Source organism: Pimephales promelas, chromosome 18, assembly GCF_988280905.1.
Source record: "Pimephales promelas chromosome 18, fPimPro1.hap1.1, whole genome shotgun sequence".
Classification (NCBI taxonomy): domain Eukaryota; kingdom Metazoa; phylum Chordata; class Actinopteri; order Cypriniformes; family Leuciscidae; genus Pimephales; species Pimephales promelas.
The window spans coordinates 27,856,514-27,872,493 of NC_142786.1; the positions used below are offsets into that span (position 1 = coordinate 27,856,514).

The 15,980-nt window shown below is 37.8% G+C and overlaps 2 protein-coding genes across 2 annotated transcripts; one reads left to right on the forward strand and one right to left on the reverse strand.

Annotated features, from left to right (window-relative positions):
* The first annotated feature begins 280 nt into the window (after positions 1-280).
* hey1 (hes-related family bHLH transcription factor with YRPW motif 1) lies at positions 281-3,370 on the forward strand. The gene is made up of 5 exons (XM_039681243.2): positions 281-453; positions 742-817; positions 934-1,017; positions 1,479-1,560; positions 2,214-3,370. The coding sequence occupies exons 1-5, from the start codon at positions 368-370 to the stop codon at positions 2,846-2,848; spliced, it is 963 nt and encodes a 320-aa protein (XP_039537177.1). The 5' UTR covers positions 281-367; the 3' UTR covers positions 2,849-3,370.
* A 3,962-nt stretch (positions 3,371-7,332) lies between these two features.
* On the reverse strand, positions 7,333-14,376 carry stmn2b (stathmin 2b). The gene is made up of 5 exons (XM_039680445.2): positions 14,114-14,376; positions 9,374-9,469; positions 8,870-9,045; positions 8,576-8,767; positions 7,333-7,624 (listed from the first exon to the last, which is right to left on the reverse strand). Exons 1-5 carry the CDS (start codon positions 14,130-14,132, stop codon positions 7,565-7,567), a joined length of 543 nt encoding a protein of 180 aa, XP_039536379.1. The 5' UTR covers positions 14,133-14,376; the 3' UTR covers positions 7,333-7,564.
* Between the last annotated feature and the right edge of the window lie 1,604 nt (positions 14,377-15,980).

The following is a 15,980-nucleotide window of genomic DNA, read 5'->3' on the forward strand; positions in this document are numbered from 1 at the left end:
CTGCTAAGAAACTTTCCCACGGCTTGCGCGTGCTGACAGCCGGCCAGCCACTCCTTTCAGCTGGGCTAGACAACACAAGCACCGGCGGAACCCGGGGGCGGAGCTCGGCTCTCACGGACGGACATTCTATTGGTGCTTTGTTAAGCGTATTCAAAAAGAGGGGTGGGGCTAAACTGAGACGTTGACAACCGACATGCCACTCAACTCCGGATTTGTTCGCTGATTGGCTAGCCACGAGCTCAGCCACGCCTGTCTTGGCGAGCTGCGGAGTTGAAATGATACCGTGGGAAAGCTTGTCGGTTCATACGGATGAACTTCAGTCTCACCTGACACACGCTGAGGATACGCTCTGAAATACGATTGAAAAATGAAGAGAAATCACGATTTCAGCTCCTCGGATAGTGAGCTCGATGAAAATATCGAAGTGGAGAAGGAGAGTGCTGACGAAAATGCGTAAGTTTGACGTGATTCATTTGAGTCGTCTTGCTTTATTTGAGTAAAACGTTTAACTTGCGACCAAGAAGTGAAGAAAACAACCATACGACTCAATGTGCGAACATTGAATTTAAATCGCACACAAAATTAAGATTAATATTTCTAAATCATACGTCTGTCAAAAAAATGAGCCTATGTGGAATATTAGCTAGAAAATCTTCCTTTAGATGTTGTTCAGGATCATATTTCATGATAAAAATGTTTTGTGTTCGTGTGCTTATGCATATTTTTTTTTTTTTTTTAAAGCGGTGTGAATTCTCCACTCGGATCAATGTCACCATCCACAACCTCTCAAGTGCAAGCGAGAAAACGTCGCAGAGGGGTAAGAGCGTTTTTTCTTTGAAAAGTCCTGAAAACGGAATCTGCAAAGCTTAATAAATGACTTTAATGTCCTCAAATGACTGTTAATAATGATGATTTGACACTCTGTTTGGACAGATCATAGAGAAGCGCCGTAGGGACCGGATAAATAATAGTCTGTCTGAGCTGCGCAGACTGGTGCCCAGCGCGTTTGAGAAACAGGTGAGTGTCAATCAACAACTGACTTACATCTCAGAGTCAGACCACTGCAATCAAATGTCTAGTGTTCTAACTGTCTAGATTTTATAAGTCTCTTTACGGGATTCAATTCATGAAATAGTCCTGAAATGTTGGCAAAAGTGGTTTAGTCCTGTATTAATGTGTTTAGTCCTTAATTGTTGTCATGGCACAAGAAAACCTTAAAAACGAGGATTTGTCTATCAAAGTCATTCAATTTTTTATATATACATATATTAATATATCCCAATTGTAAGCCTTTTTGTGAAAGGTTATACATTTTCCCAGAATGAAACCAAAACAAGAACTTGGCACATGTGTTTAAAAAAGAAAAAAAAAGAATTTCCTCTTTATCATCTCAGACATGCTTATTCGTCATTGAGCCATACCGTATACATTTCTAGTCTTATCACTTAATTCACCACCACATCTGTTCTTGTCCTCAGGGCTCTGCTAAACTAGAAAAAGCAGAAATTTTGCAGATGACGGTAGACCATTTAAAGATGCTTCATGCAGCTGGAGGAAAAGGTAAGATTTTTTTTCGCACAATCATTTATTTGAAAGAAAATACACTTTTAAGTTACCGCCTTAAATTAAAGTTGCTTTGAAGTACGATCAACTTGGATGTTTAAGTAATTTCAAATTAAATTACATTAAATTGACTTTAAAAAATGTGTTGAATCTTGTGTAACTTAAAAAAGGTTGAAAATTGCTTTAACTTATTTTGATGAGTTACAACTTAAGATGTTGTCACAACTTATTATTAATTATATAACTTTTCTTAAGCTTTAAATATGCTTAACAAAATCTTTGACCGCATCTCTAACCATTGCTCTTTTATGCATTATGATATTTTCAAAACGATGTATTAATAATGAAAGTTTCTAACCAAAAAATATCGCCAAGTTTAATGTAGTGTGTAATCTTTCATTACGAGATCATCCAATGTTTGGGAATCTGCTCAAAGAAATTCCCTAAAAAAAAGAATTACTAACCCAGACCGAAACAGGACAAACTAGATGTGTAAAGAGTCTTTTAATCTCTGTTGTTTATCTAGTGTCATTTCGGTTTCACTCTCAGCCCCTCCCAGTGTGATCTATTAATTGCACAGCGTTCCATGTCATAAAATGTAATCATTATCAGATTAGATCACTCACCAGCTCTCGTTCTCTCTCACACAGGTTACTTTGATGCTCACGCGCTGGCCATGGATTACCGCGGGCTGGGTTTCCGCGAGTGTCTGGCAGAGACGGCGCGTTACCTCAGTATCATCGAGGGCCTGGACAACACCGACCCCCTCCGCATCCGCCTGGTTTCGCACCTGAACAGTTACGCCTCCCAGAGAGAAGCTCATTCGGGTTTGGGCCACTTGGCGTGGGGCTCCGCATTCGGGACGCCTCCCGGCCACCTGGCCCACCACCTCCTCCTGCAACAACAGCAGGGGGCGCCACTCTCACGCAGCACCAGCAGCCCTCCATCCTCGAATTCTTCATCGCCCTCCTCCTCCTCATCTTCATCCGCCGCCTCCACAGAGCCGCACGCCCCCAGCAGGCTGACCGGGACGGGGATTAGCGAGGCAGGGCAGACGGGACCGCTGAGGGTGCCGCCCAGTACCTCCCTGCCCCCTGGCCTCACACCACCGACTACATCCAAGCTTTCTCCGCCCCTCCTGACGTCACTTTCAAGCCTGTCAGCGTTTCCCTTCCCTCTGAGCGCATTTCCTCTGCTGTCCCCGAGTTCGCTGGGCCCCGCGACTCCCTCCAGCAGCCTGGGGAAGCCCTATAGGCCCTGGAGCATGGAAATAGGAGCCTTCTGAACTCTGCAAAAACAAGACTTTTCTCTGTAACATTTCAAAGAGATGGACACAACCGCAGAATTCCTCTCTTTACAAAGGGAAAGAGCGAATACAGAACCGATGTACGACCCTGTCTTTTGAACGTGTCCCGTCTCAGGTCGAGCAGAAATAAGATCTAGAGATGATCGGGTTCTCGCACATCAGTTCTGAACAAATCTAGTTCTTTTGTCCCTCAGTGAAGAGGTGCATGCTAGAGAGAGAGAGAGAGAGTTAATGGAGTTTAACTCAAAACAGATTTAATTATATAAAAAATAATAAAGGAACATTTGATAACATGATGTGATACTTACATCTTCACCAATTGTTCAGCATTTCTTTGATATTAAAAAATACTATGCAATCAAGTTGAGGTTTTCCAACTTTCCATCTGCACACACTGACTGTACAAAACCTATGCAACTGAACCTGTATTCCTCAGCTGAGTATACAGTCTTTTAAAAAAAAAAAAAAGATTTAAGTCTTTTTGGTCAGCGAACTGCAGTTGTGTTTATTTGTTTAAAATGTAATGAATTTGTTGTTTGCAGGGATGGACCACTGGTACACCTTTACAGAGACAATCTGAATAGACAATCTCTCAGAACTGCACTAATGTAATTGTAGCACAGGCACTGTTAGGTATGTTAATAGCAAAATTGAGCGCTTACAGGGATGTTCACCCTTCATGCCCCATCATCTCTCTCTCTCTCTTTCTCTCTCTCTCAGTTAACTGCAATTTGGAAAACCAGATCGTTTTTTATGGTTATAGGGAATTTGCACTGGCAAATCAGATAAGATTAGGGGAATAGATAGTACTGGAAGAGATGATGTGGTACTGTGCCTGTCCCTCACTAACCTGTGTGACTTTCCTGTAATAAAATGATACATGTAGCTAATAACCATGGATTTGTGTGCTCATGCTATAATTGTTTTATATTGTCATAGACACATTCAATACTGCGAATGCACAATATATCAATTGGTACCATAAGAGCATTTTAGAGATTTTTGGTTTTGCGTGCTAATTTCTTTTTACATTTATATTACCTTATGCCTTCATCTAACTCTTAATTAAAATGAATCCACTAATGTAATAAAAACGCTAAAAGTAATTTTCAACAAACCTTTACATATTTTCCTGTACATTAATGCTATCATGGCTAAATGTTTTTGTTTTATTTTTCATTTATTTAGATACATTTTATAATTAATATAATTATAATATAATTTAAATATTGACCATAACATGCCAATAATTATAAGCTATCTATTTGCAAAATGTAGGCTACATTAGATGCCTACAATCAGTTTTAGCATTTAAATTAAATGGTTTGTGTGTCTTATATTTAATCAATTTCATATTTATTTGGATACATTTTAAAATGACTATAATTATAATATTATAACATTTAAATATTGGCCATAATAGGAAAATACTGATCAACTATTCATTTTTCGTATACTGTACATTTTAATGTTATGATGCCTAAATTCAGTTTCAACATTTAAACTGATTGGTTTTTTTTATTTACATTGATTTAGATACATTTTATTACTAATAATATAATTATAATATAACTTAAATCAACTTATCAGCCGGAATCATGGGTGCATCAAAATAATAATGACATATTTTTGTAACAAAATGACCGTTTTTACTGACATCTACATTGAATATTTAGGACAAATCTCACAGTCTGATTAAAACATTAAACAGTCACAGCAAACTGCATTCATACATGTTTATCGCCCAGATTTGTTGGCGTGCTTGACATGTTCCAGTCACCCCTCTCTCTCACAGGTGGATATACATAAATAGGCCTTACATGTGATTTAATGCTTTGGGGAAGAATAGTTCTTTTCATGGCACTGCAGATTTCTATTGGGTTGAACCAGTGCCTGTATGCGTGCGTTTTGAACTGATATCAAACACGGCCCAGGGGCCTCTCTGTGGCCTCTCTATGTATCCAGGAAGCCATTAACAGCCAAGGGATATCCTGGACAATGGCAGCCTGGCTGGCCCGGACTGCACAGGGAGGAAAGAGAGAGGTACAGAGCGAGAAGAGAGGGAACGAGAGAGAAGGGAGAAGTAGGAGGAGAGGGCCGCACAGTGCAGCTTTGTCCCAAAGCAATCACAGCAGCTCACTGAGCTCCTGGTGTTGAGCACTCCCACGCCACCATGGGTACTATCCTGCCAGCCAGCCAAACCCGTAAAACAGATTCCCACCTACACACAGCACACTGCCAACACACTTCTTTATTTCTCCAGCTGCCTTTAAATGCATTTTAGAGGCTTTCATCACATGTTTTTTCCTCTCATTCCCCCTGGAGGTGATGGTTGGATTCCCTAAACCTGGAATATTAAGTAGATACTGTAGCAGTAGCATGTACTGTATACCCAAACTATTTATGCAAAACTACATGCATAAACACCTGGATGACCTATGATTTGCCGAAAAATGCTGTATACAACAGAGCATACGGTGTTTGGTACTCTATCCCAAACCACAAAATGCTTGATGAATGGACCAGAAATAATTTGTAATTATTTTTATCTTGCTATTTTACATTCTCGAATTACCAACAGTACAGTTTGTAGTTTGCAAAAAAAAAAAAAAAAAAAAAAAAGGTTGCAATATGATTGTGTCCAAGATGAGCAATTAAGATACTTATTCATAAACTATTTTTTTTAAGAAATATTAGGCAGTACTTTACGCTATGCTGTGTAGTATGCAATAAGCCATGTACTATACTATAGGCCTACTACTGTCCTACCAAAGGCAATAACCATGTTACTAACTTTACTGTATACCTTTTAGTATGTTATATTATATATAAATAATTATTCGATTATAAATGTTAATGTTATATGAAGATAAATAGTATCCCAGTTAACAAAAAATTTTCTAAGAACGTTTAGCTAACGTTCACATCAAATTATGAAAATTATGAACGGTTCAGGGGAGAGAGAAAAAACATTCCATGAATTACATTAAAATTAAGTTTTGTGTTTTTTAAAGACCACATCATTTTAAACAAATGTCCTGAGAGAGCACGTTGAGAGAACTTTCCATGTTAGCTGGAATGCGACAACATCGCCATAGCCTATTACAAATTTTGTCACGTGAGCTCATCACTTAGAATGTTTATTCACATTTAAATATCAACATTTGGCAACCCGATCAAATAATGAGTAAAGAAACATTTTAAAAATTCACGACTAATATTCGCCATCTAGGCCTCTTGTTCAGTTCATCCTACTTATCAAGTGGAAGGTCAAGTCGAACACACTGCACTTAAGATGCACAATAAAATAAACTAGGCCTATATTGCATACTGCACATTTTGAAAGCAAACTTAGTGGATATATACGGTAAGTTTTTTCCATAAATAATTTCCCCACACTATAATGCAAAAGCTAGAGAAGTATAGTGCTATTGCGAGTTTAAAAAATGTTTTCTTGCCAAGTCATTTATCGCCACCTGTTAGAAAACTAGGGTATTACACATTGTTATTTATCGCATAAATGTTACGTTTTGTGCGCAGTTGTTACATTTGAAATCGAATTTTGTGTTTATGTTAATGTGTATGTTGTATGAAATAAAAACAGACTCAAAGACAGATATTGTCATTCCAAGAAACCCAAGCCTTTATTCACCACAGCTTGCTCCCAAAGTTACATGTGAAGGGAATAAAACACACAGCTGGAAGAGAAATATGAGGGTAGGCTGTGGGCAGGTTTATGACATTAAAGCAATAGCTATGGCACATTATAACACCGTCTACCCACACTGCTCTTGACACAGACACACACACTTACACAGATCATCATCTTGCAATGTCCATTTTATTACCAGTTATCAACCTGAAAATCGTTCAAGAATTAGAATGGGAGAACTTCAGTACTGTGATTCTCAAGATAAGAACTCAAGGTTAACTTGATGTTAAGCTGTCAGCATAAATGCAACCCTATGGTCAAACTAGTGATTTTTTTTATGTGATTTTTTTTTACTAAATCATGCTGACCTGGTCCATATGTGTGTGTGTGTGTGTCTGTGTTTTGTGACTATATACCAGATGAATGTATAAAGAAAGAGCTAGAGATTCTTGTAAATGCTATGTTAGTGACCGGTTAGAGCTGTGTGTACTGTACTGTGACGGCTTTTACTCTCTCCACATGGACATAGAGACACAAACATGATCATTGGGTCTAGAGAAGACGTTGCAAATGTCAGCTAGCCAGCAAACTCACAAACACCAAAGCCCGGTACAAGAAAAACTGTAGCAGATCTGAAAGAGAGAGAGAGAGGGGGGAAACAGGTACATCCACTTAAAGATAAGAATACAGAGAGAGAAACTTATAAAATGGCACACCGCAATACTTTTCATCGTCTCATATAAAACAAATAGGAAGTATTTACAAAAAAAAAACACACCCACTTTGACTGGTTTCAAATTGATCAAAAACATTTTTCTTTTTCTGGACTAATGGACTGCTCCTTTTGTCTTATGGGCTATAATGGGGAGGATGCTGTTGGTGAGAGGGGCAGGGTTGATTCTTTTGGCCTGGGCGGGGCAGGGCAGGGGGGTGGGGTGCCAGAGGGGTGGCAGGGGGAGAGGGGGTCTCTCTGGGGACGGGAGGTCGCACGGGTATTGGGAGAGGGGGTGGGGTGATGGGACGGTGGGTGTAGAGAGATGTGCTCATGCTGTCAACTCTTCCATCAGCTCTTTGTTTCTGCGCACCACCTGAGCGTGCTTCTCCTGAAAGCACATAGAGAAATAACACAGGACATTTATCAGCAGTTTATGGCTCAAAGTTGATATAATGTTGATAAAAATGAAGAAAATACAATTCTTGTTCTTAAAATGCCTTTTGAAGTACTCTTTTACTGTAATGTAGTGCCCTCTTGTGACAGAGAATCTGATTAAATGTGTACTTTGGGTGGTTGGCTGTATTTTTAGGGTGTTTTGGGTGGTTGTTTACAATAGCCTCAATCAAAAGAGCCCGCATTCAAGTGTCTACGATATTCTAGAGATAGCACCTCCTTCAATGTAAGTCTTCTTTTCAAGATATGGAACTTTTGTGGGACAAATTATGCATTTAAGAAATGTTTCTTGAGCACCAAATCAGCATTTTGGAATGTTTTCTGAAGGCTTATGTGACACTGAAGACTGGAGGAATGATGCTGAAAATTCAGTGTTGATTACAGGAATATATTACATTCAAAAATCTATGTTAAAATTGGCAACAGTTATTTTAAATTAGGGATGCACCGATATGAAAATTTTAGCCGATACCGATAACCGATAATTCTTTATATTTGAAAGCCGATAACCGATATATCGGCCGAAACACTTAAATCCAAATTTGTATCTAATATTGAGAGCCTGATTACAAATACAAAAGTCTCACAATTAAATCCATGTCCCAAGCGCACAATTATATTTCAAGAAATTCAAAAACATAAACAGTGCTCAACAAGTGTCTCAGCTGAAGGGAATAATACATTATTTATCGGTTTTAATTTTAATTTTCTTACCAGGCCGATAACGATAACATTAAAAATGAACATATATCGGCCGATATATCGATATGCTGGCCGATATATCGTGCATCCCTATTTTAAATTGTAATAATTTTGAGTGTATTCATGTTTAAATACAGTAAACGCGTACTGATCCCGTAGTCTAAGTTATAATTCAAATCCTGACCTTCTCATGCAGCCGTTCCAGCATGGCGGCAAGGTAGGCCTCACGGTTCTCCTTGTTCTGTTCCATCTTCATGATGAGTTTCTCCTCTGCCATCCTGCTGAAGTTGCTGTTCTCCTCCATGGCTTTCAGCAGGACGTCCCGCTCATGATCACGTTTCTCAGCCAGAGCCCTCAGGACTTGAGCCTCCTGGGACTGGAGGAATAAACATTAGGGATAAAAATAATATAAACAAAATGGCAAACATCACAGGTATATACAGTACAGACACATTCTAAAAACAAATAGGTCACTCACTCTCCTCCTGTCCTCTGCGGCCTCCAGCTTCTTCTGGATGTCCTCCAGAGACATGTCCCTCTTCTTAGGAGGTGAAGAGATGCTGTAGCCCCCGTCAGCCGTGGGAGAGGGTGGCTTCAGGATGACCTCAAAGGCCTGGCCAGAAGCTCGCTTGTTAATGGGCTTAACCTCCATGTCTGAGCATGTAAGACACAAAGTGAAATAGATGTTGTTAAGAAACTGCAGGAAATATCCATCTGCACATTGGTAGTGTTTGAGCATCCGGATCTATGCAATAAAATCTCCTTCTGCTTGTGAAATGAGCTTGTGTAACTTTGTTATACAGCCATCCTATACATTTATCAGACATTTATTATCTATATTAGCTGTTAAGATAATAAATGTTCAGTGCTGTACACATACAGGCCAATAAAAAATAGATTATAAAGATCAAACAGAATGAGGTCTATAAAAGCACAGCACATTATTGTATGTCATTACTGGTATTATATATTCATTTCCTACCTTCAAACTCGCTCATGAGGTTCTTGCGCGCCTCTGGGTAGAGACAGGAGCAGATGAGGGAGACGAGGGAAAGCTCCTTCATCTTCTCTTTGTATGCTGCAGAGACACATCAAACACAAGTATTGACCCAGATTCTCTCTCGCTGTTTTATGAATGATTATTCGAAACTGCATCGCCAATGTTGCAGAAAATAACCCAAATCATCAAGGTTTTCAACCAGGGATAAACTGACTGATGTATAATATGTATTTTTACACAATAAGTAGTTAAAATATATAGATCAGTAGATATGTAGAATCTATCTAACTATCTGGGGGAGAGAGAAATGGTAAATATAAAATTAAATTCAATTAATATGACATTTTTTACTATCATTATTGAGGGTTTGTGTGAGATTGTGTGTGTTCAGTAAAGCTATTATTGAATATAACACATTTACACTCAGGGGTCCACTGACTTTATAAAAGTAAAATATTGAAATTAATAATATTTAATTATATATAATATTATCTTACATTCATTTGTATACACACACATGTAAAGTATTTTATATATATATATATATATATATATATATATATATATATATATATAATATTTAAAAGTACTGCCAATGTTTATATAATACAATGTTTAAGTATTATGTTAAAAATGTTATATGTTGGGGTTCTGAGTTCAAAAACAATGACAAACCCTCATAAAAATATTTAAAAGTACTGCCAATGTTTTCATTTGTGCTTTCTAAGAAAAACCAGCAGCATGTCCTCACATGCTCTGGTTTCCTACAAGACAATGTTCCCCACAAGATCCACCCATCCCCCATCGCCCAACCATCAGTGATACATTATTTATTAAAAACCATTTTTACTCTGACTACTGAGGGTGTGTGAGTCCGCAAGACCAGAAAAGACACGAGGCGAGACAGATTTCCAGATGGCTTTTTTATGATGACAAGACTTAGATCCTAACACCATAATTCCTCATCCACAACTTCATTTTTATTTTTCAGCAAGTGCAAACAAGCCTAAATCACACAACACATCAGTATGGCAGATAATACATGAAGCATATTAATGTATCTGATTTTCCTTGAACACATTTATCAAAGCCAGCGCATTTGAGTTATAAATCAATGTCTTGACAACAGTGCTATGTTGATGTTATCAAACCGTGCTTGCTTGGGTTTCTCCAGCCAGATATCAGGCTGCTATCATGCTTTCCAGAACCAACCTACTTTCATCACTCTTTGCCCAGAGGAGGATGGAAAAATCTGATCAACTCCCTCTCGCTCCCTGACGAGTTTATTAATCCTCCACAAACAGAGAATGGAGAAAACTGGGAAGGGAAGAAGGGGAGAGAATCACTGTGTTCACTCCCGCTAGGATTAAAAGCCCTCAGGCAGGTTGCTTTTGGTGTAGGTGGCTTTAATTAGTAATTACTGGAGCAAACCATTTCTTCCGGTAAATTGAGGGGGTGGCAATGGACCAAAGTAAGCATTTCTCTTCTGCTGTCTAGTCAGAGTGAGATAAGGACGATAGACAGCTCACTGAAGCAAGTAATTCAGGTCAGCCGGCTGGTGAGCAAGTGAAAAGGATCTCACACAGACGGATGAACCTGTGTGCAATACAGTGAGATAATCTAGAGATTTTGCTGGAAAATATCAGAGGGTTTGTAAATAAAAAAGAGTAACCACACCTTAGGCTTGAGCTGTAGCTATTATGGCCACTGGTCAAAAAAAACATTGATTATTGACATAATGGGTGGTCTTTGTAAACTCTACATTACGGGGAAAAAAAATTCCCACAAAGATGATAATATCCAAAATCTTTGTCCTTGTTGGGGAATTTTTTTAATGTAAAAATGCAGGAAGGTTTATGGTAGGTTTAGAGTTAGGGGTGAAATATACAATTTTTTCAGAGTATATAAAGCATTATATCTCTGGAATGTCACCATAAAGCATGAAAACATTTTTGTTTTTCAATGCATTTTTTGCATATACACTGTAAAAAATATTGTTGGTTTAACTTAAAAAAGTAAGTAACCTGGTTGCCTTAAAATTTTAAGTTGATTGAACTGGAAAAAGTGAGTTAATACAATGAAGGAGATTAATTTAATCATCAGAAACTCAAAATAATAACTTATCTCAACTAAATAAATTATTTAAGTTAATTTGACAAAAGAAAAAAATTTTGTGATAACAAATCTGGAAAATATGTTTACAGTGTAGCCTAATGAAACGTGTAGCTGTAGTTGGCTTTTATAGTCAAATAATTTGTCAGATAAATATCTTAACCAAGTTTAGTATTTTGTTCTTCCCTCATATTTAAAATATTTAAATATTTAGAACATAAAATATTTTGATGGTTCAAAAATCAAATCTGTAGGATCATTAAAAACAGATATCACTTTTGCCACTAATATATTTTATACTGTAACGTTTATAATATTTATAATGTTTATAATAGTTTTACATATATTACTTTTTTCCATGAAGTAATTCTAATTCTATAGCCTATTTTGTCCTGTCTGATATATCATTCCATGCATTACAGTTATGCAGACCATGCACTGCATTTGTAACATTTGGTAGAAAAAAAGTGCATTACTCAAAATTTGCCACCAGGATCTACGGCCCATAGTGACAAACGAAAAGTCCTTTGTGTGGTTTGGTTTGTTTGATAATGCATCAGCATGCCCACCCTGGAAATCAATAATGGCTCCTCCCATCTCTCTCATTCTCTCTCACACATGACATGAGCATATTATGCTCTGTCCAGCTGGACAAATGCCTTTCAATGTTCAATAGTGATCATCATTACATCTGTTCACAATAAAAACCACTTCATTTTAATACGTTATGGCAATATGGCAATAGATGTATGCTATGTAATATATTTATCATATGGTTGACATTAAAACCTAAAAATAATTTATCTTAAAAAGCAATGGCCCCACCCCACTGCAAAGCATTGCTAAATGTGAACTTCCTGTTAGGTTAACGATTAATGGGGCTTGATTGGATTAGTCATACTGCTTTCACATATCCAGTAATCTTAAATGATAAACGTGCATGGTGGGGGTAACATGAGGAGATCTTTAAAATAAGACAAAGACAGGCACCTGGAAGCTCAGTTTTGATCAATGATATGCGATTGTTGCCAATTATCCAATTGTTACTGTAATTAAAATGCGTAATTTAAAGTATAATTAAACAAGCCATGCTTTTAAAATAGAGAGCTAATTTTCTTATTTTGTAGGTGCAGACAAATGCACCAAGGTCTTTCTGCAGGCTCTTTTAAGCCCTATAAATATTTCAAGTGTATTGATTATATTGATTGACATGTGCTTTCTCATTAGCGAAAGGAATCCCACAGGCATTTGTCAGGGCATTTATTGTGTGTTCTGTGAAATGAAATATCCTTAAGACAATACCCCATGTAATTGCATTGCATGGTAGGATTAAGTGTAAAATATTCCACAAAACAGATGTCACTCCAGCATTTCAAGTGACATGACAGCTAGAACAGAGACGTTCACCCTCAGTCCAACAGTGCCCTGCCCTGCAGGCGCCTCAAAACGATGCGATAAAGCCGACTCACACCTTGTCTATGGTATGCCCCAGTTTGGCCGCCTACAACATAATCCAGAATCACAACAGCACTGAGACATGCTTGCCGGCGAGACGACTTCAGCCCTGACACACTTCCATTTAAAACATCAATCATCTGATACTGCAATCTGCCTCGCATATGCCGCTAGTAATGGTGTGAACGAAAGGATGCACATACAAATCCACAATTACGCATTAAAAACTTGTTTAATCATCAAGAAGTTTTTTTTTTAATAATGAAATAATGTTAAATAATGACGTGCTGGCAGACTGTATATTAAAGGTGTGAGAACAGATTCTTATTCACCAATTATAAATAAGGTCATATAAAACTATTTAGTTTTTTGGAGTCCCCAAATCAGTGCAAAACACTGAAATTAAACTAATTAATTTATTATTTCGGATAATTTCCAAAAATTAAGGAATTTAGTGTATACTGCATAATAAATATCCCTTCGTGGATAAAAACAACAGTTTGCAATAAGCTATTCAGTTTGCAATTCAGTAACTACCATGTCGTATTTCACTATTACGTCTTTGTTTGGCAATAAATATTCCATCCACACCTAGCTAATGTAATGAAAAAGGATATAAATATCGTATAGATGATGTCCAAAGCTCTGAACTGTTCCGAGTTAGGCATTGTCAGGTTTTATTGGATTTTCTCAAGGCTAAAACACAGAGCTGGATCTTGGGTGGGGTCCTTCTGCATTATGCTGGAGATATGAGCCGGCAGGTGCAGTGTCACCATAAGAAAATCCGTTTATGTCTTTTAAAACATGTTGCAGTACATTTTAAAAGAAGTGTGCTCTATTATCAACACAATTTAATGCTTTTCCTCATTTATAATGTATATTTTTTCTCTCTCTCTGTAAAGGTGAGTAGGCAGCCTGGGTGCACCCAAAACGCACAGCCATATTTGAAAATAAAACAGCATGGTGTGTTAAGAAAAAGCAGATTTATCTATCTAAGAAATAACTCAGACAGTAATTGAAATCGGTTTTTGTTTTTAGCTAGAGGACTTTTGTTTCTCCTGCATCGGGATCTTTTGTGCGCGCGACAGCATCTCTCAGCATCCTGCATCAAAGAGACATGAACCGGCGAACAAAATGAAGGATGGTTTGTCTTACCGATAGCAGTTTTGGCCATGGCTGGGGTTGTTGCGGTGACTGGTGCGTCTCAGCTCTGTTTCGGTGGCGAGGAACTGGTTCGCTTCGATAAGGCACTGAGTCAGCAGAACTGCGCTCTGAGGGAAAGAGTGCGCGAGAGCAGCTTCGGGAATTATGAGCGTGCGTGTGTTCAATCAGATTGGCTGCTGTTGTCCCTTCACGCGCAGCTCTAAGTGAAAGACTGTCGCGCGCTCGCTCTAATGTACCGGAGGATGTCAACGGTGAGGAGCTTACAAGGTGACTAATTGAGTCTCCCCCCTTTCTCAGAAATGGTGCAGACCGTTCATGCACAGCGCCCAATGATTTATTCATTTTATATCATATAGCCTAAGCCTACTATGAAAGACGTTGGTAACTTGCATTTATGGCATTTCATACAGTAAACTAGCACTGATAGGCCTAATCTCGTATGGATTGTAATGCTTGTCTTCTGCCATCACTGATTGATGGAGGCTCTGTCTCATAACGGTCACATTAACAGTAGGCCTATTCATGAGTCGATAGGCCTATGCTACGCACTTGTATTTTACAATAGCTACATTTTACATTAATATAATGGCAGTACATCGGCAAAGCAGCACTGGGACACACAGTGCCCCTCCCATCACTATTAAATGGGTGATGTGATGTTCCTTATGTGTCAATATTATTTAGCCTAGTTATTTAAAAATATTTAATTTTCCTCTTTAAATTATTATAGTGACTTTGGAACATCCAAATATGTTTAGAAATATTTAATCAATGTATTTTGTAAATCTATTTATCAGATTGAATAAATCAATTAATTGTGTGTATGTATTACTTTTTTATTATTTTTATGCTTACAAACAAAACAAAGATGACAATCATAGCATACAATTCTGTTACAAAATTGCAAACATATCTGTACAAAATATATGTACTTTCTAACCCGATCTCACGACCAAATCGTACAAATTCGACGCATGATTAAAAAGTGTCTAATTCGTTCGACCTCACTAGTACGAATTAGTACGATTTTGCTAAATCGTAGCGTACATATTTTACGAATTGGCCAATTCGTATGAATTCGTACAAATGACCTACCCCGCCCCTAAACCTAACCATCAGGTGGGTTTAGACAAATCGAGTGAGGTCGTACGAATTAGACACTTTTTAATCATGCGTCGACTTCGTACGAATTGGTCGTGAGATAGCGTAGTAACTTCTGGTTCCAGACGGGACATATATGACAACATAAATGACAAGAGCACGAAATGTATTGAAAGTATAGGGCCTATTCAGAGTAGTAAGTTTTGGTGTTATACAAATGTGCATTGAAGAAATACAAAATTATAAAACACTTCTTTAAGAATGATAAATATGCTCGTGTAGACATTCAACTATGATGATGTATCACTACATCAACATGCACATCCAGTTCAGCTCCCATTAGAAATGCACATGGCTTGCAAGCATCAATTATGAAGGAAGCGAAGTCTGCACAATAAATAATAAAAGTTCTGCTGTCTGAACAAATCGGTTTAGAAATGGACAGCATAAAATGAAGGACTGCAAGGGTTGCATTAGGCTAGACCCCTGTATCTCACAGTGTACAATGGTCATAGATTAAATAATCCATTGGTCAAATTGGCATTTCAGAGCAATCCTGCAGTATCTTGATTTAAATAACAATATATTTATATCTTCATGTTTTCATTGTTATTTTTCATTGCTTCTAAACTGAAGCCTAAATTCTTTATGGATCGGATAGCCAGGCTAGGCAACTATCTATCAGACATGTCAGCTCAGGGTCACGCCTAAACGTTCACGATCAAGACGCACTGCATTATTATTTTCAACCACTAGA

What these genes read in the sequence shown, in the direction of transcription:
- hey1 (XM_039681243.2), top strand. Translation starts at nt 368, where the DNA reads ATGAAGAGAAATCACGATTTCAGCTCCTCGGATAGTGAGCTCGATGAA. An exon ending in GAGAGTGCTGACGAAAATGC is followed by an intron (nt 454 to 741) that starts GTAAGTTTGACG and finishes TTTTTTTTAAAG; the next exon opens with CGGTGTGAATTCTCCACTCG. An exon ending in CCAGCGCGTTTGAGAAACAG is followed by an intron (nt 1,018 to 1,478) that starts GTGAGTGTCAAT and finishes TCTTGTCCTCAG; the next exon opens with GGCTCTGCTAAACTAGAAAA.
- stmn2b (XM_039680445.2), bottom strand. An exon ending in CCGCAGAGGACAGGAGGAGA is followed by an intron (nt 8,768 to 8,869) that starts GTGAGTGACCTA and finishes TTATTCCTCCAG; the next exon opens with TCCCAGGAGGCTCAAGTCCT. An exon ending in TGGAACGGCTGCATGAGAAG is followed by an intron (nt 7,625 to 8,575) that starts GTCAGGATTTGA and finishes ATGTGCTTTCAG; the next exon opens with GAGAAGCACGCTCAGGTGGT.